This window comes from Centroberyx gerrardi, chromosome 20 (assembly GCF_048128805.1).
Source record: "Centroberyx gerrardi isolate f3 chromosome 20, fCenGer3.hap1.cur.20231027, whole genome shotgun sequence".
NCBI lineage: Eukaryota > Metazoa > Chordata > Actinopteri > Beryciformes > Berycidae > Centroberyx > Centroberyx gerrardi.
In genome coordinates, this window is record NC_136016.1 from 2,744,490 (window position 1) to 2,771,260 (window position 26,771).

At 45.4% G+C, this 26,771-nt stretch overlaps 2 protein-coding genes across 2 annotated transcripts in view; one reads left to right on the forward strand and one right to left on the reverse strand.

Annotated features, from left to right (window-relative positions):
* The window catches only part of exoc6 (exocyst complex component 6), a 458,194-nt gene that overhangs the window by 262,738 nt on the left and 168,685 nt on the right, over nt 1–26,771 (reverse strand). The gene's annotated exons all lie outside the window — the stretch shown is intronic.
* jmjd1cb (jumonji domain containing 1Cb) overlaps nt 1–26,771 on the forward strand; it is a 130,796-nt gene that overhangs the window by 89,294 nt on the left and 14,731 nt on the right. Inside the window, exons 4-16 of the mRNA XM_071904877.2 lie at nt 6,483–6,588; nt 7,830–7,954; nt 8,305–8,448; nt 9,206–9,247; nt 10,802–11,072; nt 11,235–11,798; nt 15,233–15,578; nt 16,186–17,173; nt 17,292–17,489; nt 18,600–18,772; nt 20,304–20,466; nt 20,737–23,308; nt 25,801–26,002. Of these exons, the coding sequence (XP_071760978.1) occupies nt 6,483–6,588; nt 7,830–7,954; nt 8,305–8,448; nt 9,206–9,247; nt 10,802–11,072; nt 11,235–11,798; nt 15,233–15,578; nt 16,186–17,173; nt 17,292–17,489; nt 18,600–18,772; nt 20,304–20,466; nt 20,737–23,308; nt 25,801–26,002 (5,894 nt within the window). The remainder of the gene's footprint in view (nt 1–6,482; nt 6,589–7,829; nt 7,955–8,304; nt 8,449–9,205; nt 9,248–10,801; nt 11,073–11,234; nt 11,799–15,232; nt 15,579–16,185; nt 17,174–17,291; nt 17,490–18,599; nt 18,773–20,303; nt 20,467–20,736; nt 23,309–25,800; nt 26,003–26,771) is intronic.

Consider the following 26,771-nt stretch of genomic DNA (forward strand, 5'->3'; position numbering starts at 1 on the left):
TGTAAGCGTTCAGACCAAGCTGACTGAGGACAGAGTGGGAGGAATGGGAGAGGAGGGAGGCAGCAGCTGCTACACACACACACACACACACACACACACACACACACTCCTTTAGTGATGTGCAGCTGACAGTCCTGCCTCAGTGCAAGTTTATGGCTTCATGCCCTGGAGCGTCACAAATACAAAGCTCTCTCTCTCTCTCACTCTCTCTCTCTCTCTCTATGTCTCTGTTGTTTTGCTTTCTCTGTCGTTCTCTCTCTCTCTCTCTCTCTCTCTTTCTCTCGTCTCTCTGTCTCTCCCCCACCCCCCCACCACCCCGTCACATGCTTCCACATTCATTCCAGTGTCACATTACTCTAGCAACAACATGCCTTGTACTTACACACACACCTGTGGTGTCATTCCACAGTGTTGCTAGGTATGGAGGTATTGCCTTACTGTTTCTAGCTACCAACAACAAACAGTCCTAAAATTAACCTCAGATATACGGTTACACACACACACACACACACACACACTCACACACAGCTTTAAATCAACACCACCACTAGCCAGTGTTCAGTCACTCTACTGTACTCTTCTTCTTATACCACTGTAGCAGCTAACACGCACGCACACACACACACTCAAAACATACTGTACATACACACATATACCACTCAAAGCTGTACCGTTCCAGCAACTGAACAACATCGTGACCGTCAGCATTATGAGGATCATGATGGCAACAAAGAGAAGACACACACACACACTCTCACATAGTTTGCTCTCTCTCGCCTTCCCTCAGCATCTCCATGGTAACGAGCAGTGTTGCTAAATGGAGTGGTGTTCGAAGCGTTTTACGAGCCATCTGCGTGTGTGTTTGTGAGCCGTGTGTATGTAGTATTTATTGCTGTTGCCACGGTATACGTGACGTCTTCATGTCACGTTGCGGTGTGTTTTCAGCGAGTCCCTGTCTGCTTCCACCTGCTGCTGTTGTTCTTGTAGTACAGCTTGAATGAATGGCCCATCTCCAGGTCTTAGACAGAGTCCCAGGCCATAGCTGGACAAATGTTGAAGAGATTAATGTCACATTTCATTGACTACTGACATAATAGTGAATGTAAACTACTACTAACGGTATTCCACTGATGAAAGAATACTAACCTAGAATCACATCCACTTTAAACCTTCACTGTAGACACACAGAGGTAATCTCTAGTCAGAGGACCAAGCCCCAACATTGCATGTGTATTGTGTTTTGGTTCTCCTCTCCTGATGCCGTCTTAAGGGTGTTTTCCTGCATTGGGACATTTTTTGGCAGCCACCGAAGCTTTTTCCTTCAAAGTGAAAAAAATGAGGAAGTGAAAAACAAAATGCCGCTTTTGAATCATTTGACCTTTCGGACCTTTCGTGTCCGCCCGAGCAGCAGAGGGCACGTGTGAATAACACAGCTAGGTAATTGGCTAAGCAGAAGAAGCTGCAGCAGACATCTGTTGTGTAGGCAGGACTTCCCACACTGCTGATTAGCTAAAATCAGCAACTGTTTATGTTTACTGACTTTTCTGCCCCACTGGCAACTTGTTTATGTGAAACTAGCAACAATTTTTCAGCTGCTTTTTCAGACCACAGGGGGAAAATGTTAATGTGTCGACTCCCAAAGTATTCCGCAACCATTTTAGGGTGTCTGCAGGTCTTGAAAATGATTTAGGATATTTCAAATTGAGATCTTTAACGCGGTTTCTTGGAGCTGCGGTTTTTCATGTGAGAGATCAGCCCAGTCATGCAGATATGTCCTCTGATAGAAGAGTTCTTTTCATTTTCATGTTCACGTCTGTGGCAAAACTGGTCTTATATTCCATTCTGTCATTAAAACAGTCTTGAAAAGTCTTGGATTTAGCTTGAAGAAGCTTGCAGACAACCTGAAATTGGTACAGCTGATGCCTCTATTATGCAGATTAGCATATGATGTCTTGCAGGCGCACCAAGGACCCATTTAACCCACAAATGCTGTGTTAAATTCTACATATTTACTCTCACTGGACTGTAAAATTGAGCTAAAACAAAGTGTAACCAAGTGTAGAGAGCTGTCTGGACATGCAAGACTACAGAATACACATGGACTCACGCATGGTCTCTTTCTTTATACCTAACTTTCCAAAGTTATCCATTCTTACATCTTTACATAGGGCTGCACAGTGAATCATGTATAACCTTTAGTTTCCACAATTAATAATCATAGAATATCAGCTTATGGAACTACTGAAACATTCCATTTCATTTAGAATGGCCTGCTGTTGTTGAAAATAGTAAGGATGTTGATTTAAGATGATTAAACTGCAGTATAATAATTTTGTTCCTCAAATAATTACATTATGTAGCAAAATAGTCAGGATTATCAGTTTAGCCTTCTTCGTTCAGCCCTAATTTTCCAGTCTACTGACCGTGGAAATGGCCAAATATGTAACAGTCAACACAGCTAACGTCATGACAGGCTAACCCAAATACAGTACTGATACATTGTTCACATTCGGTTCTCTGTCTATGTATCCTAATGGCCTGTTTTAGCCACAGTGTGTATTTATAGTAAAGCCTTGTTTACATGCACGTGATCCTAGGTTCATACTCCCCATTCTCTCCAGCCCGATCGGTGGCCATGGCGACAATGTTGCCTCGGTAACCCTGTCTAAATGCAGGCCCGCGGTTGGCCAGAATAGATGCCGTAGTAGAAATAGTAGTCAGAACACACACACACATACACGCACATATGTTTGGTTTCTGCCTCTGAGAAGCTAAACATAGTTATCAAGGCTGAATGATACCAGCATGGAGGAGCAAGGCATTATGGGGCTGTTTTGAAAGTGAATTTCACATCACTATTGTCATGTGAAAACCTCGTAGTTGCTATTTTGGTGATTTTTCATGTTGTAACTTAAGTTGAAGGATTCCATGCATCCTCTACAGGAGAAACTTCTACCAAAACTGCATGGTGGTCAAGCTAAAAACAGACCTACAGAAACTCCAACTTCATCAACAGAAAGTCAGAGGACAACAATGTCATAGTCCCGCCCATGGTGTTTGATTGACAGGTGATCTCTGGGAAGTGCAGTGCAGAAACACCAGAGATGGAGTCAAAACAAAACAATGCAGATCTGGCAGATGCCTTTAAAGTTCTAGAAAAGGTGCGGTCATTCAACGTGTAATAAGATAGGAGCTTTGTTCGTGGTGACCTCTCTCTCCCGCTGCATTACAGTGCGCTATTTTGAGCCAGTGCGCCGGAGTCGCTTGGTTTCGTTCACGGCTGAAACGAGGCTGGGAAAACTAGAACACTGCAGCAGGATCTAGCGGAGGGAGAGAGAGAGGAGACAGATGGGAAGGTGAAATGAAAGGCGTAACCTCATCTAGTCTGCCGTTCTGCTTCCCTGCTGAGTCTCGGCCTCTCTCTCTCTCTCTCTTTCTCTCTCTCCCTCTCCCCCTCTCTCTCTCTCTCTCTCTCTCTCAGCGCTGTATTGTGAGGAGAAATTAGGGTTACACCGATATATGGGGACGATTTTTTTGAGTCTTTTTGTCCAGAAATGTCAACATATAATATTCGGTTTCAGTTTTAGTGTCCCATGATGGTCTAAATTATGTTTCAGAGGCTTTTTTTTTTAATTTTTTAAATGTCCTCAGTACACGCACATCTATGGAAGGAGGAAGGATAGAGGGAAGCAAGCTAGGAGGGGAGAAAAAAAGGCATGTAGGAATCAGGGCTGTTTTCCGTTTTCTGGGTCAGAGTTGACATGAGGTTTGGCAAAGCTGAAAGCATTTCAGATTCAAACCACTCCTGTAAACACACACGTGCACACACCCACACACACACACACACACACACACACACACAGGCAGAGTGTGGAAAGTCCCAGGCAGACATTGTTGTTAAATTGATGGATGGATAGAGTTGGAGCAAGGAACACTGCATCCACTCTGCCCTTCATGAAGGAGGCTCTGTATGTGTGTGTGCACACACGCACGCGCTTTAAAGTGTGTGTGTGCGCGTGTGTGTGTCTGTGTTTATTTGGATGCCTTTTTAGGTGCTGATGACAGATGAAAGTGCGGCATGCTGGGACGGAAACATACCAGTCTGTTCTCGCTATAGTTATTACAGATATTGATGATTACATACATGGCACATGTTTTCACACCAAATAATTAACAGTTATTATACATATTGATGATTATGCACTATTATACAGTACATGTTTTCAAACCAAATAAGTCATCATCTCCATATAATTACATATAAAGAATCATCTCCATGTAAAGATTGGATAAACTGTTTGGTTTTTCAACATTTACATTTTGTGACATTTTCTGACACTTTGTTGTCATGACAACAAAGTAACTGAAATGAAAGGGTGACAGAGGACGACTGCTACAAGCTGCTGTCTTTTGACTTTGTCTTCGGTCGTTAAACAGGACCGCTCACTTCCTCTGGGGGACAGGAAGTGTCTTCATGTCCACTTCCTCCCAACAGTGCACCAAACTAACTTCTTTGTCTGTCAACCGCAGCGGACGGTAAATCCCCAAGTTCATTAGTGCTCTCACACTACTAGCAGCCGACTAGATGTTTAGAATAGACAGTGGTGCTCAACGTGGGGTCCGGGGACTGCCAGGGGTCCTTGTGGGGGTTCCAGGGGGTCCCCAGCAAATTGATAAAGTGTTAAACTTCACCATTATTTCATTTACAAGAAACACAATTAGAGAATGTCGAAGAATTACTATTTTGATCATAGTTTCTCTGTTATCACACTACCTACAATACAGATAGTCATGGAATTCTGGACAAAATCATATCTAACAATAAAAATATTCTCAGATTTGGGTCCGAGAGACAAAATCTCATCAAATGGGGGTCTGTGGCTCCAATGTGGAATAAATTAGGGTCCTTGATATGAAAAATGTTGAGAATCACTGGACTAGGACAAAGTAGCTGGTAGAGTAAAATAATTCAACGACATTTTTCCAAATCATAAATTACCTCTGCCACAGGAAAAAATGTTGACATGCAAATTAATCCATTTTTTAAATTAAATCTAACAAAAATGTATAAGTCATAATACAAAAAGTGTTTGTATTTGTGTCTATAGTATTTCTGATTGGATGAAAGAATTTTTTTTTCCCTATCTGTGGTGCCTTGCCTTAAAGAAACCATAACACAACCTCAAGGTTGTTAGTGAAGAGAAGAGCTGATAGACCCAACACACATGCGCACACACACACACACACACACACACACACACACACACACACACACACGCACACACACACACACCAGATAAGCTATGTCTGCTGAGGGTGCGGTGACTGTGGTTTGGTTTTCTCCTCCCTGCCTCTCCTTCTCTCTCTCTCCCTTTTCTTACTTCTCTTGGCACTGTGAATGTTGTTATTGTTCTGTGTGTGTGTGTGTGTCTTGTCCAGTTTTGAAAGTGATTTTAGTTGCTTTCTCCTCTGTTTTGTGGTGAGATGTTCCATTAAGCAACATTAAAAGTCTTTTCTTGCTTCTCTCTCTCTATTCTTTGCCTTTTTCACTCTACTTCCTCTCTCTCTCTCTCTCTCTCTCACCCCGTTTGACCTTCACGAAACACGCACACACACACACGCACGCACGCACACACAGACAGAGAAAGAAAAGCATTTGTTCCTCTCTCCTCTCAAGTGTTTTCCGGCCAGTGCTTTCATTCTAAATGTTTTTTGCATATAAACCTGTGTTTGTGTGTGTGTGCGCTCACGTGTCTGTGCGTGTGTGTGTGTATGCGTGTGTGTGTGTGTGTGTGTGTGTGTGTGTATTGAGGCAGAAGGTGCTGTGTGATGTGTACTAGACGTTGTTTTGTCCACAGTAAACTTCAGAGAGGAGTAGGAGAGAGAATGTTGTCCTCTAGGTATCAGAATCACAAGAAAGACTCTGTCTGTGTGTGTGTGTGTGTGTGTTGCACTATTGATTGCCACTGGTTGCACGAGAGAAACCCCGCTGCTGCACTTTCACTTCACACACTCCGTTTCTCGGCATCGCAAACAACACAGCAGGGTCTGAAACCATACTGTGTGTTGATATAGGTGTGTGTGTGTTTTTCCTCAGACTCGGTCTCAAATAGCTCATACATAGCCTGGGGTTGCAATTATTGGTGCTGCACCATGTTTCTGCAGGGAGTTTTTGAATGTATTAGTCTGATTTATTGGATGAGTTTCATTTGAAAACATTAGAATCTTCCACCTTGTCTGAAGGACAGAAAAAAAATGTCTGTGTCTGTTTTCATCAGCAGCTTGTTAACCATATAATCAAATAAACAAATCTATATTATGGATCTGTATGAACAAAACAAATAGAGATGGATGACTGACTACCTGCCTAAGTGGCTGGTACAGACTGACGTTCATTTCCTACCTACTGCACATCAGCCTTTATGCGTTTGCGTCAGTGTGTTTGGTACTAATCCCTACTATTTTCTATGTGTGTATTCCAGGATGAGGTGGACAGCCAGAGCCCTGTATTAAGAGACAACCCTCAGCTCCATGAAGAAGTGAAGGGCTGGCTCAAAGACCAGAAGGTCCAGGAGATTTTTATGCAAGGTGAGGCACTCTGTTCCACTCTATACAGCGTCTGGAAAAGTCCGGACACACAGGGAAACCGGCCGAGTATCAAAACCTGCTCGTCTGACTTTCATAACGTTACATTTTTTGGATAAGTTAACATAGCTGGCCAGCAAATGCAAATTAAGTCGCTTTTGAGACATTCCTGTACTCTTCCAAGTAAAAGTTGTAGAGAACTGAGAAGCTTTGAATGGCTGGAATCCACTTCTCATCCATTTTGCACTTGCCAGGCAGAACTGAAGTGAAATCACATCGGTAGGGAAATCTGGCTGCTGAGTTTCCCCGATTACTCAGCTCTATAGGAAATGAATGGACTTCTGGTGACTTGTTGATCGTGTTGCTCACAGTGTGACAGCACAGTCAGTCCACTCAGCCATCCTAACTAATATGTGTAACAAGGAAAAATACATGGTGTTCCCTCCCTATCCCCTTGATTCCAAAGTTTTCGGATGCACTGTACTGTATACTTGATATACAGAATTCTCCAAGTTCATAGTACAGTACCTACAGTACCTACAGTAATTTGTTGTGTCATCAGCAATATCAAATGTTGCTCTTGACTGATTTGATGGGATCTAACATTGGTTGGTTGGAAATCTTAACAAGTTGGAGCTGCAAATTGATCAGGTTTTTTTTACATTGTTGGAGAAGAACCCTGCATTAAACGTTTATGGCAGCAGCCCTGGGACCATAACACTTTGTCAGAGCTCTTGTTTGTGTGTTTGGGAATTGAACCTTCAGTAGGGCTGCTACTGTGTTGTAGAGAGTTGTTCCCATGTCAGCTCATTGAGTTTACTTCCTGAATGGAATAAGCTTGGCATGTATAAGGAATTTAAGAGTTCTATCTATATCAATTTATATCAATTTTGTAAAATGACCCTGTAAAAAGTTCCCTGAAGTTCATAATTTAATGATTCTTTAATGTAGTGGATCCAGTCTGTAAAATTTTGTCAACTAAGGATTTAAGTTCCCTGCTATCCTTTAAAAGGGACCATATGTTTTTAACTTTGTGCTGCTAGGATTTTTTTTTTTTTAATATATAAATCTTATTTTGAAATGAAACTCTTTAGTGGATTTAGTGTATACACCTACTCTGCTTTTCTCTTTTTCACTCATTTGCTCACTTTCTTTGTCCCCCCCCCCCCCCCCCCCCACCCACCCCCACCCCCTCCCCCTCCCCCAATCGCTCTGTCTCTCTGCATGTCTCTCACCCCATCCAGGTCCCTATTCGTTGAATGGCTACCGTGTGCGGGTGTACAGACAAGACTCGGCCACCCAGTGGTTCACTGGCATCATTACACACCACGACCTTTTTAGTCGAAACATGGTCGTTATGAATGACCAGGTACGCACACACACACACACACACACACGCACACACACACTCACACACATGCAAAAAATGAGATTGGTTTACAGTGTGGGCAGAACACAGACTAGAACAAGAATGCATATACATACCAGGTATAAATGCTAGGTGAATGGATTGTTCAATATACAGATAGCATATCCAGATGTAGATCGCATTTTAGTGGTGCTACATGTGGCATTTTTAGACATCATTATTTGTACTAATGTCTGTGGTAATGATTTATATATGCTAAAATGCTACACGTAGCACCTTTAATACCAGGTGTACAGGAAGTCTAAATGCTATGGTTAACATGGTGTAAAGTGTATGCGGTGTGTGTTCAGGTGCTAGAGCCTCAGAATGTGGACCCGTCTATGGTCCAGATGACGTTTCTGGACGACGTGGTTCACTCCCTCCTCAAAGGAGAAAATATCGGCATCACCTCCAGGAGAAGGTCCCGATCCAGCCAGAACAACAACACTGCCCACGTGAGTACACACACACACACACACACACACACACACACACACACACACACACACACACACACACACTCGGAGCCAATTGCAGCCAGTGTGTGGCCTTAGTTGCTGTGTTGCTATTGTATCTGTGCTGTGTGTTGTCGACTGCTCATCCATTCACTTTACCTCCGCATTGTCCTCACCTCGTCTCTGTCTGTTTATCTGTCTGTCCCAGAGACATTGGTCAACATAGCTTCTCCAATCCTTCCCAAGTCTTATTTCAAAGAATTCCAGATATCCAATATTTTACCCTTTTTCAGTCTTGTTTAAATCTGACTTCTTCCTCACGGTGAAGTCTTGGCTGTTTGACCCATGTCTGCTGTCTCATTCTTTCTGCTTCCACTCTGTGTTAATAGAGCTAGCTTTAAAGTAAAGTTCCTATGTGCTTTTTTAGTTTGCTTTACCGCCAAACTCAACACACACACACACGCATTGTAATGTTGTAGACCAATGGGCTCCTTTCACGCGACGGCACAGCGCGACTCAGTGGGTGTTTGCGGATACTGTAACGTCCCTCCCCAGTGAGGATTTGTTTTTGCTCAGTCAGGGATGCAAAATGGCATGTGGAAGGAGCTCATTGGTTAGTCAGTCAATCCGTTAACCGGTCAGCCAATCATCGCTGGTCCCGCAGTCATTAACAGAATCTCTCCTTTTCCCAATTTTTTTATTTTTTTATTTTTTTTATTTCATTCTGTTGTTTTTCTTGTTTCTTGACACATTAAAGACGGCGGGAGGGAGACCCAGCGGGACCACTGGCAACACTCAGGTACTTAATAATTAATTAGTGATTAATTCAAGCACTCCTCATGTCTTCAGTTATTTAAAACATATCCACTTACTACTTTGCTCTGGTCTGTATAACCCCCTACCTTTAAAGCGATATTCCACTTTGGTACAGTTTCTCTTTCCAGCATTTTCACTTTGACATGAACAGTCACCCTTCCACATTTGTGTCCCCAGGAATATGTATTCATTACCGCAGATCAGACTTTATTGAGAATAAAGCAGGAAAAAATTATTATAGTGTGAGACCCAAATAAATAATCTTCTACTGTGACAGATTGCCTCAGTGATTTCTAGACAAGCACTCTGTAGAAATGTGTAGAAATGCAGCTGTCTTTTGCAGCATGACCGAACAGCAACAATCCTCTAGCTGTAAGTTCTTTGAAAAGACGTGTGAATACAACTCTCTGATCGAATAGCTGGTTCACATACAGTACAACATGCCATAGGAACTCTTCTTTTAAGCTGCGTTAACAAGTAAAAGCCTCTTGTTGCGATGACAGTCATGGTTATCCAGTTGGAGTTTGAGTGTTTTCAGTTGTTGAGTCATTTGTGGATGTGGTGGTGTATTCAATATTCTTTACTCAGTGAATCCTGTCAATTCATACACAATTCAGATAGTCCCAAATCATTTTCTTATTGATGGTGGGGTTTCAACCCTTTCAGTAGATCTTAATAGGACAATTTGGTCAACATTCAGTTGGCATTCAAGAGTAACTAAACCCCTAGCCCAAATCTGTAGTGAAGCCTGACATCTAATGGTGAAAAGTACTGAAATCACCATCTGCTATTGGCTGGTCCTGGGTATCAGGTGATGTCACCTTCTACAGAGTACAACAGGTGGTGACATCACCTGGTACCAAAGATCAGCCAATAGCAGATGGCCAGTTCAGTACCCTACTTTTCACCATTAGATATCAGGCTTCACCACAGATTTGGGTATGGGGTTTAGTTACTCTTTACATTCCAAGATCCACAACATTACAACCAACCGCTAATGAAGTTTAACAGAAAATCTCTCTTAGTTTTTGTTTTGTGTGAACCCAGCAAGACTGAGCAGATTTAGTACCATTTAGGTTGGGGTTTTGTGTAGAGCTAGTGTAACAGACAGCCAGTCAGGAGCTGGTTTGATACAGAGCCATTGTTTTGCTTTGATTTGATTGGCCAATACCCAAAATGTAGTGTGAAATCCAGCCTTACTAGTCCTGCATAGCTCAATCATAGCACTAACACTGCTAGGGTTAACTTTTCTGTGGAACCACCCATGCTAAGAATGTATACACTCATGATACTGTTTGGATAAAAGTAGTGATCTTTTGATGTGGAGATCCATTAATACATGGGTTTTGTACTTTATCCTCTGAATGTTGACTGAACTGACTCAAACCAATCACACACTTTCATTCTGCCAGTTACCATCACTGACCTGTGTCGTCCTTGCTGTGTGTGTCTGTATGTGATTTTATGCATGCTTTATTGTATGCTTCTATCTGTGTGCGTGTGTGTGTGTACGTGTACATGCTTCTTATTTTTGCAGGGTCACTACACACGAGCCCAGGCCAACAGCCCCCGTCCCGTCATGACCTCATCGGGCCCCGCCCCAAAAGGCTCCCAGGGGACGTCGGCCTCCCAGCAGCAGAGCCAATCGCAGCAGGGCCAGCAACCAGCCAGCCAGTTGCACCACTCGCCTGGAAGCGGTGGGCGGGAGCAGAGGGAGCAGCGCAGCTCTCGCTCGTCCAGGAGAAAAGGATCGGACAGCAGCGTCCCCGAGGAGGACAAGGAGAGGAGAGAGGAGGCCACGGGGAGAGGTGAGGACAGTCATACATACTTGTTGTTGCCTGCACCACACCAACCATATACTGTATATGAGACCTAGTAGTGATCAAGCTACTCCACTAAAGCACACATGTGGGTCTCCAAAAATGAATGCTTCGCTCCCTCTCATTTCATTTTTTTATCCCTCCATCCAGACTCCAAATCAAAGGCCAAGCAGGTGGTGAACAAACGCAGGAAGGCCGAGGAAGATGAGAAAAAGGCGGGGCTAAAAAGGCTGAAGACAGACATGACGTCCGACCTATCAGAGAGCAGTGACTCAGAAAACCCGCACAACAAGAGGACCGCCCACTCCTCATGCTCCTCTTCTTCCTCGTCATCCTCGTCCTCCTCCTCGTCCTCCTCGTCCTCCTCCTCTTCGGAGCCCAATTCTGAGAACGAGCTGAAGACTCGCAGCAGTGAGCTGAAGCCGAGCGCCGTTTCTAAAATGGAGGAAGACGAGAAGCCGGTGACGCTGATGCAGGGCGCCAAACTCGACGATTCCACGCCTCTCATCGGTCGGATGTCCCCTTGGGCGGAGCTTCAAGCGGGGGAGGACAGCAAGAAGGGCGTCGTCAAGGAAACGGGCACGACGATAACGAAGGAGGAAGAGGAACTGGTGGCGGTAACGCAGATCACCCGATCTCCACGGCAACAGGTGCCCCTGATGACCGACACCGTCCAAGGCTGCATTATGGAGAGCAGCAAGAGCACTGTGAAAGGTACAGTCAATATATCCACATATAGAGAGGCTACACATAAAATGTAAATGCAGCGTTGTGCATGTATACAATGTAAATGTACAAACTGACCGGTTCATGTATACATGTACCACGCTGTCAGTAAATATACAGATTGACGGGTGCATGTGTACACCTACCTCAGTGTTGTGTAATGTACAAATGACCAGCACATTTGTACATTTTTTATATATGTATTTTTTACACTAGGCCTTATATTACTTTTCCATTACACCTCCAGAATTTTACTTAATCCTCTTGGCCCTCTAGGGAGCATAGAACTTCAACCATAGCTCTTCGTCCTCTTCTGGGCTCCAGTCTTAGCCTTTTGCTAGGAGATCCCTACTTTCACCAGCTCTTGCATTGTGGAGTGCTTCCAGTTGTTTTTTGGCCTTCCTTTCTTCCTCTTGCCTTGTGGGTTGTGGTCCAGTGCTTGTCTAGTGATGTGTGCCCGTTCTTTTCTCAGTGTATGACCAATTCACCTTCTGATGATTGTGTCCATGGGCTCTTGTTTCGATTTTTTCCACAGTTCTTCATTTGTTATTTTTTGGACCGACAAATCCTTAAAAATATCTGAGGCTATTGTTGATAAAGACCTGTGCTTTGCTGATGAAATTGTGTGTTGTTTTCCAGGTTTCACAGCCATAGAGAAGAACAGATTTGAAGTGTTGAAGATACAGATCTTAGTGTTCAGTGTTAGGTGGAAAGCATGTGTCGCCTTGCCAATGCGAAGTTCATCATCCTTTTACGCTCTACCTGTGCTGATGTTTCTCCCCAGATACACAAAGTCCAACACATCTTCAACTGGTTCTCCCCCTATGGTTATTGCTCTAGATGAGCTAGAGTTTATTCTAGTGACCTTTGTTTTACCCATGTTGATCCTGAGGCCTAGTTGTTACTATTTTCCTGTAGTCTCTCTATCACATTGACGAACTTGGATGGAATCCCATAGTGTCGCATTAACCTCCAGAAGGTGTTTCTGTCTAGTCTATCAAATGCTTTTTCAAAATCTACAAAATTGATGAACGGGTGATTGCCATTCGATGCACTGTTCAACAGTTATTCTGAGACCTGCGATGTGGTCTGAAACCAGCTTGTTCTTTCCTGAGCTTCTCATCTAGTGCACTCTGTATCCTATCTAGAATGATTCGGCAAAGGATTTTGCTGGGAATAGAGGGAAGCGTGATGCCTCTCCAGTTCTTGCATTCACTGAAGTTGCCTTTCTTAGGGATTGTGACAACAAGGCCCGTCTTCCATTCTGTGGGTACCCCCTCTTGGGACCAGATATCATTAAGAAGACTATGTAGGACATCTGTGGTGGCATTTATGTCCACTTCTAAGACATCAGGTGGAAGGTTGTCACCTCCAGGTGCCTTGCCCGTCTTTTTTTCATGGATCATTTGATCTCCTCCTTGGATATCTTGCCACAATTGATGTTTAGGTCTTGATCAGCTTCTATGACATCTGGGCTTGTTTCTGCTATGGGTTTGTTAAGAATATCTGAAGTATTCTCTCCAGTGCTCCAGTTGTTGCTGATCTTTCATGTAGTGGTTTCCCTTTTTGACTCTGATTGGATGGCTTTGGCTCTTGTTCTTCCCAGCTAGTTGTGTGGTTATTTTGTGCAGCTCTTTGGTGTTCCATTTGGCTGCTGTCTCTGCCTCATTTACAAGTTGTTCAGCGAATGCTTTCTTGTCCCTCATGCATTGCTTCCTGACTGCTCTGTTCTGTTGTTGATAGTCCCGGTGAAGGTCTGCTTTCTTGGTGTCATTTTTCATTCTGTTCAATTTGAGTTTGATTTCTCTCCTTCCTTCTATATTCCTCCAAGTCTCATCTGAAATCCAGTCTTTTGTTTTGCTGTCTCTGAACCCTAAGACTTCTTTGCAGGTGGTTGTAATGCCATTCTCGCATCTTGGCCACTTCTCGTCGATGCTTACTCCCTCTGCCAAAGCTTGGAATCTGTTATGTAGAGATATTGCCCATTCCTGGCCTATTCCAAAGCGCCTCTGCACCCTGTTTCCAGCATTCTTCTTTACTACCAACTTCATTTGGAGCTGTCCTATCAGAGGGTGGTGATCAGGATCTATGTCTGCTCCTCTCTTAACTCTGACATCTAGAAGAACTCTCCTCCACTTCCTTGTTATTGTAATGTGATCCGGAATGGGGTCCGGCGAAATCCTTGTGGTTTTATTGGTGGGTTTGTGTGGGAAGATACTGTACTTCCTCTGATCACAAGTTCATTGCAGGCACAGAAGTCTGCTTATAGAAGACCGTTCTCATTCATCTGTCCCAGTTCCTCGGACCCCCTGATCCCTTTCCAGTTGTTGCAGTCATTACCAACCTTGGCATTCATGTCTCCCATCACTATATGGGTCTCTCTTTGGTACCTCATGGATTACAGTTCGTAATTGTTGGTAGAATACCTCTTTTTCTTGGTAGTCTGCAATGGGCCCTCCCCCCTTCCCCTCCCAAGGTTTGGGCCAAGGATTTCATACACCCTCTATAGGGGCAGTCTGCTTGGTTCAAGGTGTTTTTTTGAGTTTGAGTATCCATGGTCTCGGTTTCAGTAATAATTTTCTTGACAGTTGAGTGGGGGAGTAGCCCGAGCTACTGTTTCCACTTGTTTTCCGCAGTGGTCGTAGATCATTGTACTTGCATAGGCTCCATGATGAGGAGATTTACTAGACTATGCTTCGTCTGACCCTTTAGCCTAGACTTGTCCGGTTTGGTTCTTCCCACCGGCATAGCTCTGAGGGATCCTAAAGGTACGCAAGCTCCCTTACCATGACTAGTTAACAGTTTGTAAGGGGGACACCTCCAAAATTGGCAATTGTGTTCTCTCTTACCTTCAGAATTCAAGATAAGTCAGTTTCCTCTCCTGTGAAGGATCAGAAAACCAAACAACATTGATGTTCTTGTCCTTTTGCTGGATAGACCTACCATTTTTCATCAAAGTAGTGGGAATACTTCCACTCAGAGAAAGTCAACTTTTCTACCATTTCTCATCAAAGCAGCTCAGTGTGAGAGGATGACAACTAATTATGAGGAAAGGGAACCAGGGGATGTAGGTGGGATGTAATGTTAGTTGTTGTATTTTTTTATTTATTCATTTATTTATTTATTTGTTTGATAATCCAACAAATCCGGTATTTACAGAGGTGATAACAAAACGAATGACTTATTTTTCTGAATGGTAACTGTAATATTATTACTGAAATTGAAAGAGTATTGAAAGACTCATTACTGGGAAAAGTAAGAATATTAAGTAATATTAACATCCAACACTGGTCCACATTACTATATTTTCTGTGAAATATGTATATATTTGTTGGTGCTGCATTGTTCAAGAATCTATTAAGTTTAACATGTACATAAAGGTATGTGTTTTCCAACACTCATTATCCATCATTTCTTTTTAGCCTCATCCCGATCCCAGACGCCGTCGTCGTCCCACCTCCACGGCAGCGGTGTGATCGACATCACGGAGGACGCCCAGGCCACGGTGCACCGGGAGAGTTCGGAGGCGGTGTCGGCGCTGCTGGCCTCCCAGAAGGCCGAGTCCACGGCCCTGTCGCCCTACCTCCCCCTCAACCCCTCCCCTGTCTCCTCGCCTCCCGTCCCCCCCTCTCCCTCGCCGTCAGAGGGGGGCCGCAGGACGGATATCGAACTGGCCATGCAGCAGCAGCAGGGCATGATGGGAGGTGGCATCACGGCAGCCAGGAGCCTCAGCAACAAGATAGAGTTCGCCCACTCTGAGGTCATCAGGTACGATTGCGGAATTGGAGTGTGTTCACGTGTATTTTTTTATCATGAGGTATAGTTTTATTCTGAATATTAAACTTCATGTTCCTTTTCCAATGTCCTGTATATACTTGCATCAATATTACAAAATTTGTTATGAGACCATATCTTTTTCCAGGGTTCCTACTGTTCATGGAATTCCTGGAATGAATTTTGAGGTGTATTACAAACAGGGAAAGTAAGGGAATTTGAAAAATTGTCTGGTGAAGTCAGGGAATACCAGGGGATTTTACAAGTATGGGTTACTTTACAGGAATACAGCAGAATGTATTTTCTAAAATGTTTCACACATTCATTGCGTTAGGTGGTTTTCAGCCCAACTGGAGTGGAAACCAGACTGAAAATCATTAACAATCCAGTAAGGAAGATCATTTTCAGGTCATGGAAGCACTGCAAGTTAGTCATGAAAAGTAATGGAATAGTCATGGAAATTTACGTCAGGGCCACGGTGGGAATCAACCTTTCAGATGACTAATAAAGGTTGTGAAAATTGGGTTAATGTGTGGTGCAGTAGTCAGACCACCCCGCAACCAAAACTGTACATATTTAAAATGCCATTTCCTTTTTTCAGGCCTGTGACATCGGCGGCTGAAAATGCAGTGCTGGTAGAGAAAGAGAAAAATGCCCTTCATCATCATCATCATCATCATCATCATCTTCATCATCATCAACAACAGCATCATCATCAGCACACACAACAACAACAACAGCAGCAACACTTCACATCTATCCTGCCCTGCATCAAGAGCCCTTCTTTGTCAGAAGAGACAAGAAAACAGCAGCAACAACAACCGCCCCCCCACAAGATGAACACAAATCCTCCCCCTGATCTGGCCAAACCCAGAAGCAGCCCTAACCCAAACCCCACTCAGCTGGACTCCCTCAAACTGAAACCCCAACACCCCCACAACCTTCAGAGCCACCCCTACCCCAACACACACCCGGCCGATCTCCTCAAGGCTAAGCCCCACCCGGGCCTGCTGGACGTCTCCAAACCCAAACCCAACACCTCCCCGGAGGTCTCTAAACATAAAATACCCAGGTACTCGGATACCTCTCCGCCTCCGACGGGACGTTTGGCCATCAAAGTGGAACCAGCGGAAGCTCCCCGGTCCGGTTTCAAACCGGTCCCGGCCCGGTCGGAGTCTGGCAGCAGCACCAAGAGCCCGTTGATCATCGACAAGAACGAGACCTTCACTGTCTACCGGGACCCGGCGCTGGTCCGCTCCGACGCCGAGAACTCTGCCGCCGCCACCGTCTCCTCCAATCACGTGGCAGCGTACCTCCACCCCCACCTGCACCCCCTCCACTCCCCCTCCCCACACTCCCCCTGCCTCACCCCCGCCTCCCACCCGCACGCCACCTCCCACCTCCTCGGTCCTCCTCCCACCTCCGCCCTCCCCCACCCGCACCTCTTGCCCCCCGGGGTGCTCCCGGCCATGCCTCCCCCTCCCACGGCGTCCCTCCTGGGGGGCCACCCACGGCTGGACTCTCCCGGCGGGCTAGGTCACCTTGCCCTGGCTCACCCGGCAGCCGCGCACCAGCAGCAGTACCTACAGGTCTGAATCCAGCCTCATACACACCGTTTAAAGCTTCACTAGCCAAGATTTTTAATTGAGATGCTGTAGGAAATGAATTTGAAACTTAAGAGCAAACCAAATGTGTTTTTGTTTTCAGAGCCAGGGACCCCCTCCACCGCCTCTGCTAGCCCAGGCCCACAGCGGGGCAGCAGGGCTGGGCCTGTACCCCATCCTGTGGCAGTACCCCAATGGGACGCCCTCCTCCTACCCCCCAGGACTCAACCTGCCCCCCACAGCCAAGTGGGTTCACCCCGAAAACCCCGCCGCTGTCAACTCGGAAGTCTCGCTCAGGAGGGTAGGTGGACTCATAACAGCCTGTGTGTGTGTGTGTGTGTGTGTGTGTGTGTGTGAGTCTTCTGTATGTTAGAGATCTTGAATGTGAAAATTGGATATCTTTCCTGGGTATGTAGCGTTTTGAAACTGAACTCTTCAATTTGAGTTGAGTTGAGTTCAGGTTAGGAAGATAGACAGTGACAAAATGTGTGACAGAAAAAGGATCAGAGGGAGACGAGATGGAGAGAAAGAGATAGTGAGGGTCATGGAAGGACAGGCTTTTGGAAGAGTGTGTGTGTGAGATTCTGCTATCCCTGCCTGTCAGTCAAAGACCAGCTCAACTCTCCCTTTGCAAATATCATCCCCAAATTCTCTCTCTCCTTCCTCGCCGTTTTGTTTTTCTCTCTCCTTCTCTCTTGCTCTCTCCACCTTTTCATTTTTACTTTTTCATCTATCTCTCTCTCTCTTCTTGATCCTGTGTTCCTATCTGTGTTTATCCAGTAATGGATCTCCTCAGTGTGAGATACCTCTTTGTCTGTGACAGCCAGTCGTCTATTTCTCTTGGAAGAAGGAGTGAAGGGAGGATGGAGAGAGATTGGACGGAGAAAGAGAAGAGATATTTGGCAGGCAGGGAGAGGGATGGAGGGATAGAAGTAGAGAAGGAATGAGGAAAAAAGAGGAGAAGAGGCCAAATGAGATGTCGCTGGGCTATTAAAAGACTGTGCATACTGTGTGTGTGTCCATACTGTCATGACAAGGGCTAGACTGATGTGTGAAGCCGACGTCCTTTCATTACTAATGGGATGTGGTCCAGGTGCAGTTTGATTTATTACATATTTATTGTAGAATTGATCAATACCTCATTGGTTGTCTATGGGGAGACCTGAACCTGAACTGATTCTAATGAGACATTTTGATCAGATGCCACACAAGTATGAATTGATGTTGTCATCTTCTTCTTCTACTCCTCCTCATCGTCATCATCCCTGGTTTCAGAGAGAGAGAGAGAAAATATATGGGTGTATTTTTCTAAAGACGTGTTTTAGCTTGACCATTTTATGAGTCAGTCTGTGTGTTTCGTATTGTGGCTTTTATTCTAATTAAATAGTAACTGTGTGTGTTGGGTCTTCAGAACACGGCCAGTCCTTGGCTGCACCAGACCACCGGCGGTTCTGCCGACGGTTTGGGTCTGCTGAGCCACGTTCCCGTCCGGCCGGCCAGCGCCGATGCCCACCGCCCCCCCATGAAGATGAACACACACGCCAGCCCTCCGCTGTCCAAGACCAGCATGGACCTTCATAAAGAGTGAGTAGATGGATAGAAGTTCTTCCCCAAATTGCTGTTCATTCGCTGTTTCTCCACTCTGCCGCCGCACAGCAAGTAAAGCCTGGATTGGCTAAAACTAAGGATACACCAATCATAAGCAACCAGTAGTCAGTGATTGGCCGGTCACCATTTCAGCTGCCCAATCACGAAGGTCTACATTTGTTATTTATGCTCATATGCCATTTGACAGTAATTTTATTTTTAGTAGAAGGGTCCATCCGTTCTTTAAACGGCCTTGCTGTCTTAATTTCAGACAGAGATTGGTCATTTCATTTCACTGCTTTCAATGTTTGATTATTGGATTCATTGGAACTGTTAATAAACATATATATTAGTTTCGACATTGTACTCAGAAAAAGCATGTACAATAGCATGTACAGCTATTTGTTGCCAGACCTTTCGGGGAGTGGTAGCTTGTACAGCACTCTCCATCTAAACCTTACAGAGCTCTCGCCCACTATCACAGCCTCCCACCGGTGTTCCCCGACTTCCTCCAAAGCCCTCAGGTTCTTCACCTTTCCACAGGCCACATACAGAGCCTTACTGCCCGCCTGCCTAAACCTCCCCAGGCTCGGAGTAGAAAGAGACAGCAGCCTCCCAGTTTCCTGCCAACCCCCATTTCTCTGCAGATACCTGTGATGCAGGGAACTCAGGAGACCTCAGGAGAGAGAGAGAGAGAGAGATTTGCTTTGTGCATTTGAACAGCATGTCCTTTCCTTTGTAAAGCCAGTACTGCTCAGAGAGCACAAGCGGACATGCAACCTCAGTTTCCCCCCCGAGAGACAGACAGGCGGAAACAGAGACACAGGCAGATAGACCGCCAGAGCCGGGGCCAGTCAGATGAAGTGAGGTGGTACTAATTCAGTATGATAGCAGCACTAAATGACCTCCCATTCATCCAGCAGCCTGTGTCCTCCTTATGAAACCACTGGTCATTATTTAGACACTGCTGAATAGCCGTGCACACACACAGATTCAGCTTGTTCTGACCATGTTCCTGTATCATGAAAGCCATTATACGCCACTTGTCTCTCTTTTCAGCCTGGTTATGTCACATTAATTAAATTCAAGTTGGCTGAGCAGACAGTCTCCTGTTTAATGTAGTACCATGATACACTGCAGCTTGCCTAAACTTGGCTGTTGCCTATTAGATAAGACTAATTTGATTTCCCTACATCCAGAATTATTCATTTACTGTACATGCATTTTTAAAAATCCATTTGCTCACCCATTCATTTGTTTGTTCATTTATTTGTTTTATTTGAAATTGAAAATGTTGGTGGAGTGCTGCTAAAATTCCTAGAATTCCTAGAATATAATGAAATTATTTGAGGTGTACTTAGTTGTGGAAAGTCATGGAATTTAAATCTGGGACACAGTGAGAACACTGCTTGAGTTAAACAAAGATTAATTAAAAACAATTATTATGTGACATACTGTATGTAGAACATTTAAAGTCATTACCTTATTTCACTTGTTGATGATAAATGTGTGTATCATCTGTCTGCAGCGATGTGGATAAGAAAGGCTTTGTGGACCCGATCAGGACGTTGACGTTGGCGCAGCTGAAGCAGGAGCAGACAGACAGGAGTCGAACGCCCACAGGGAAAGACGCCCACCTCCACCGCCTTTACCTAGATGCCCATAGCAAGGCACGCCTGGCACAGACACAGGTACACTACTACAACAACTGCAGCTAGCAGGCTCACCAGGCACTTTTTGGTTCAAATATGAAGCTTGTAGCCATGTTATATTGTTACATATTTCTAATCCCTACTACATAAGGCAGGCTGAATAAAGTGCAAAAAAAGTGAAAAAAAAGCCAACACATAACCCGCCAAAGCCGTTTGGATCATGAGACAAATTCTTCTGAGAGCGTGTGTCCCGAGAGAGGAAGTTTGAAAACCACTGCTCTCAACAGTGTTTGTGTTTTTCTGTCGCAGGACGCGGTGCAGGCGGCAGAGCGAGCCAGTAAATACAAAGAGGAGAACCGACGAATCCTCCAAGAGAGCATCGAGGTCGCTCCGTTCACAGCCAAGATCCAGCGCTCCAGCGACCCAGGCATGGACAGGGACAGAGACAGAGACCGAGAGCCCACGTTCCCCGCCCGGATTCCCGCCCTCGCCGTCCCCAGTCCTAAGGCCGGCCACACCCACCCGCATGTCATCCAGTCAGAGAAAAGCAACTACTTCACCACCCTGTCCAATAGCGTAGTGAACGAGCCTCCCAGACTTTATCCCTCCAAGGAACTCCACTCTTATTATGAGAAAGTATCTGTCGGGGCTCCGGGGGTTGTGGCCAGCACTGGGGCTGCCATGGCCAGCCAGGGAGCTCTGTCTCTGGGCAGCTACAGCGCCAAAGCCTCCCTCTCCAAGCCGCCTCCTCTCATTAAGCACCAGCCCGAAGGAGGGGAGGGTTTAGCAGGGAAAATCAATGAGCAACTCAGCCAGCAGGTGGCACAACATCAGCATCACGCGGGGATAGAACGGATAGAACGACGCAGCCCTGCCATCTCTCCTTCCTCCTCCTCTACAACTGCCTCCTCTTCCTCCTCAGCCCCCAACCACCATCATCACCACCACCATCATCACCACCATCAACAGCAGCAGCAGCTCAGGGGAATGCCATCTCTTCACCGAGCGCCTGTCTTCCACCCGCCCACGCAGCACGCGCTGGAGCGCAAAGAGGCCGCCGAGCGCGAGAGGGAACGAGAGAAGGAAAGAGAGAGAGAAAGGGAGAGAGCGGGCTACGGCGGTCGCCTGTCCCCACCGACCCTCACGCCCATCCAGCCGGTCAGCTTAGCGGCAGCCGGTAGCAAAACGTCGGCGGAGCAGCAGAAGCCCCCCACGCTGCTACCAGAGCTCAGGGAGGTCAAAGGTCATGGAATCGCCGCCGCCGCTGCCTCTGTGGCCTCAGCTGCCGGTGGTGAGATGATGACATCAGCGGCAGAAGTATGGAGGGGTGGAGAGACGATTCAGGAAAGGGGAGGATGGTTCCCCGGAGAGAAAGGAATAGGAGGGATGCGGGGCAAACCCCAAGCAGCCATGGCCTCTGTCATTGTGCGTCCATCAACATGCATCAAATATGACAGTGGGTTGCCTGTCGGTGCTAACAAACCTGGTGCTATGATCCATCAGGAGCTCCTCCAGGGGAGGCTCTATACCTCCAAGCCCCATGGAGAATGCCCAAGACTGGGGGAGAGTGTTAAAGAGCCTGGGTGTAGCCCTGGAGCTGGTAGGATTATCCAACTCAACACTAACCTGGATGACAATTGTATCCAGTATAAAAAGACTTTTATGCGTGGCATGCAGGGAACTATGGGAGCCAGTAACACTAACTCAGTGTGCAGGACTGAGATTTCAGCCTCGCCGGGTTTTGGTGTACTAGGTAAAAGTGGGATAGCCACCACTGACTTGGGCTACTCAGTTTCAGCTCGGGGTGAGATTACAGCCCATAAAACTGGCATTGGTGGACGGGTGCTGAGCCACTCAGGTCCAGGAGAGCACCAGGAGGGGTTAGGGTCACGTACCACATCTCCAGGGGGGTCTTTGCCTCCCCCAAGTCCAGTAGGGACGCCTCGCCCCAGCCCAAGCATCACCCCAACACCCAGCACCATCTCTGGCTCCAGCCAAGCTTATTCCCCCTCCTTTGTTCACCTTAAGAAGCACAAGGCCGCTTTGGCTGCGGCTTTGTGCCAATCCAGAAGCACCTCCTCAAATGCTCCCACCTCTATCACAGCTGGAAACTCCTCTGTAACCTCTGACTCAGCTGACAAAGCACCCCTTCACAGCTCCCCCCCTCCACCCTCCTCCAGCCAAGCCTCCTCCTCCTCGGTCGACAGCGGTAGCTGTAGCTCGGCAAGCGGTAGCACCACGCCAGGGAAGTCCAGCCCTTTGCCCAATGGCCAAGCTCCTGGATTGGCATCGACGGGCAGCGGGCAGCCCAGTAACTACCACAAGCTGAAGAAAGCCTGGCTGACCAGGCACTCAGAGGAGGATAGGAACACAACTACTAGTACCACTACTACTGGTACTAAACCAGAAAAGCCACCTGTTACTGCCACTAGCACAGGTAATACAGCAAGTAATGCCACAGCCATGTCAGAAATAATAAAACCGTGTTCAGTCAATCTCATCGCCTCCACCTCCGGTGAAGTGGAGATGAGCAAGGAGATTGGAAACAAAGGAGTCGAGAGAGAGAGGCAGCCAGAGGAGAAGATGGGAGGAGCGGCAGGAGCGGGAGGCGGAGGGGAGGAGAGGAAAGCGGCTCCCGCGTTGAGGCGAGGGAGCAAGCGGACCTACGAGTCGGGTTCAGAGAGCGGCGGGGACGACTCGGACACCAGCGAGAGCAAGATGGAGGGACGAGCCAAGCGTCAGCCCAAACCGACCTACAAGAAGAAACAGAACGACATGGCCAAGAAGAGAGGAGACAACGAGAAGGACGATGAGGAGGTGAAGCCCAATGGTATCTTCAGATCGGCCCGGGAGAAGACCAAACTCAAACTGGCCAGCAGCAGTAAGTCTTACACTCGCATTTTAGACACTAGGCCGCCTTTGTGTCCTCCGTTCATGTTTCCTTCAGTTGTTTTGTCATTTTAAATGACACATCCTCTGCAGCCATTCTGCATCCCTCCTTGTCCAGTAAAACAACTCTTGCACTCAGGATGAAGCACCGCTATTGCGTTCAGATTTATTGCATGGGAAGCGAAACGAGGAACAGATGTTTCATTGTACCGCCTACTCAGGGAATGAAACCTATTTTTTCATCCTCCACACCCAAATACAACAGCCACTTTCACTACTGTACCAGTCAATTTGGCCACATGTGCTGAACTGGAGGAGTAGCAGGGTCTGTAAGAAGGAAGATGAAAACAAAGTGAAAGCAATAACTTAAAATCTATTATTGTTCCCACCAAATCTTATTAAGAGCTACAGTATAAGAAAGTAAACTCTAAATGTCTGGAGAGTATCACCAGCCTATTTCTGATTGAACATAGCTAATGAAAGTTGTGAAACTATAAATGAGCACAATGGGATATTAGGTTCATCATATCCAACATGTTTATCGTGTTAACCCTGTTCTGTATTAATCTAAGATTAGATATGCATAATGTGACCAACTGGAAGACCAAGCAACATAATACAACAAAAGAAAAAAAAACTTAACAGTACTGCCAGTCCCATTCACATCTTTTGGTGAAACTAACAATTCATGGCATTTGTCTTATTTAGTTTGCCTTACTTTCCAACTCTGCCTCGACTAGATATCACTGAACGTAAAGAATCTGTATGCCCCTGATTATCACTATCTAATGTTGTAGTTGCATCAAAATTTCCAATGTAAATAAACTTATTTACATTGGAATGGTGAAAAAAAATTCAGACCTAAACTGTATTTAAGTCATTTTAATGCTTGAAGTATTTTAAGGCTGTAAATCGATTTACTATAAGACTTTTTAAGGACTTATGGTAGCCTTCACATAATGTTAACCTACAGATGGGTAATATGAGCTCTGTCTAGTGCATGTTTTCCACAGCATGTCTAGGCATGTCTCACCTCTCACCCCCGCCAAGCTGGTCTGCATTAAAAATTCCTAGAAGGTAGATTCCTGTAATTCAATATTCCTAGAGCATCAGTCTAGGTCAGTGACCTTTTTGAACCTGTAGCTCCATATCATGGCACAACATCTCTCTCTCTCTCTCTTTCTTTCCCCCTCCCTCTCCCCTATGATATGAAATTCCAGTGTTGTTCTGTCTGTATTCTGTCATGTTTTTATGTCTTTGACACCATGAATATGAGCTGCTCTCTCGTGTCACTGTACTGTAGAGCTGTCGGTCCAGTGTAGGGTTTCACACACACACACCAACATCTGGTCTGCAGCTGTGGGAGGGTGTGTGTGTGTGTGCATGCACATGGTGTTTGACAGGCTGAGAGCTAAAGTATTCCATAGCGTAAGAGTGGCACACACACAAGCACAAAAGTGTGTGTGAGAGACAGTAGAGATGGGATGAATATGTGTGTGTGATGAGTATGTGAATTTCATCTTTTTCCATCAGGGCTCATCTCAGTGCTTCAAGCTTTTTCAGTCCCTCTAGGAATTTGCTGTTTTGCAGTTGCAACAATTAATGCAAATTCAACCCATTCCCACAATATTTGCGAGAATTTGCAATTTTCAAAGTTTTTCTCTATGACAAATTGACATGATCACACCTTTTCACATAAAATGGTCCAATCAAACCACATTTTCTGTCTGTTCATACTACTGTGATAATGGAATGAAACTGTTTGCTTGGTGCCAGCAAAACAAATTTGGGATATTCTTCCCACTGCCAAATAAATGCAAGGAAAATATTTTCTCTGTGAACCAATCCCTGTGAACAACAAAAAGCTCCATCTGATCTGGACCACAATGCTCAAATCGGACTTTGTCAGTATTGCCATGAAAATAAGTAAATTTTACATCATTCACCTGAGACAGTTGTCATAATTTTGTCATCCTGGCTGAGCCAGAATTAGCACACAGGACAAGGAGACAAAACAATCGAAAGAAAGACAAATAGTGACTTGATTTATATTTGGGGAGATGCCTCAGTTCAGTCAAAACTGAAGGCACATACCATAACCAAAATGTGATTAAACAAAAACAGATGTCACATCTTTGTTATTTTTACTCTATTTTACTGTTATTTTTATGGTACATCCTAGAATAGATATGAACAGTCATCCAAAAATCATATGAGCAACAATTTGGAATAGAGTATGAAGACCTGTGATGTGAACGTAGCCATAGAGTCGATCATTAGTTTAAAATGCTCACCTAAAGTCCATAGGATGAGTATCCAGATAAAGAGTCATGTTTTTACCCCATCAGGAACTAGAAGTAATATAATGAGCCTGGATTGCTAAACCAGTACTACCCATACCCCCCTCCTGCTAGAAAACACTCATGATAAAATATTGGTTTTGTTAATATGACTTAATAATATGGTGTGTGACACTTTTCCCAGATGGCATCCCCCGCTCGGTGCTGAAGGACTGGAGGAAGGTGAAGAAGCTGAAGCAGACGGGGGAGTCCTTTCTGCAGGACGACTCATGCTCGGAGATCGGGCCCAACCTGCAGAAGTGCAGGGAGTGCAGGGTGGTTCGCAGCAAGAAGGGCGAGGAGCCGGCCCACTCCCCCGTCTTCTGTCGCTTCTACTACTTCAGACGGTAAGGCTCTCACCTAGCTTTCATTGGTTTTTCCCCTTTGTGTTTACTACATTATGCCAAATGTGCCTTAGCTGTTTTGAAAAGTAGTTCTGAGACAGGAGTAACTCTACACAGCAATGTCTGTCTGGAATAATAATACAAAGTTAACTCCACTAAAGCTGTATAGTCTTTTACCACTGAAAGGTTATACAGTAGGAATCGTTAAGGGAATCGATGAAGAATCGGATCGATAAGAAGACTCTTCATTCACTCCTGGAACTCAGCATTGGATAGTGCAACAATTCCTCCATGGTGCATCACCATACATTCCCCTTCAGTACAGTTTTCTGCCACGAGAGCGAGCCTCCATCTTGTTTGTCTGTCAGTTTGGGTCCTTCTATCAGAGAGGCCTGCATTCCCATCACAGGAATTGCCTTCATTCCTTTTTCTCTTTCTCTCATTCTCCCCAAAGAAAATCTGTCCTTGCTATGACATCTAGATTATTAACCATATTTATTCGTATGGCTTGTGCAGTAATGTCTCTCTCTTTCCATGTTTCTCTCTCTCTCTCTGACACACATACACACACACACACAAAAACACAAGTTGGATAATCCAGCAGCAGCAGCAGTCTGGGGTCTAGCGGGGTAAATCTACCAAAGAGGATTTTCTGCTCTATAATCTTTTCCTTACTGACTCACTGCAGAACTGCTGCTGCTGCAATCTCTCTCTCTCTCTCTCTGTTTCCTTCTCTTTTAGTCTATCTCGTCTGCACTCCACTTTTTTCTCC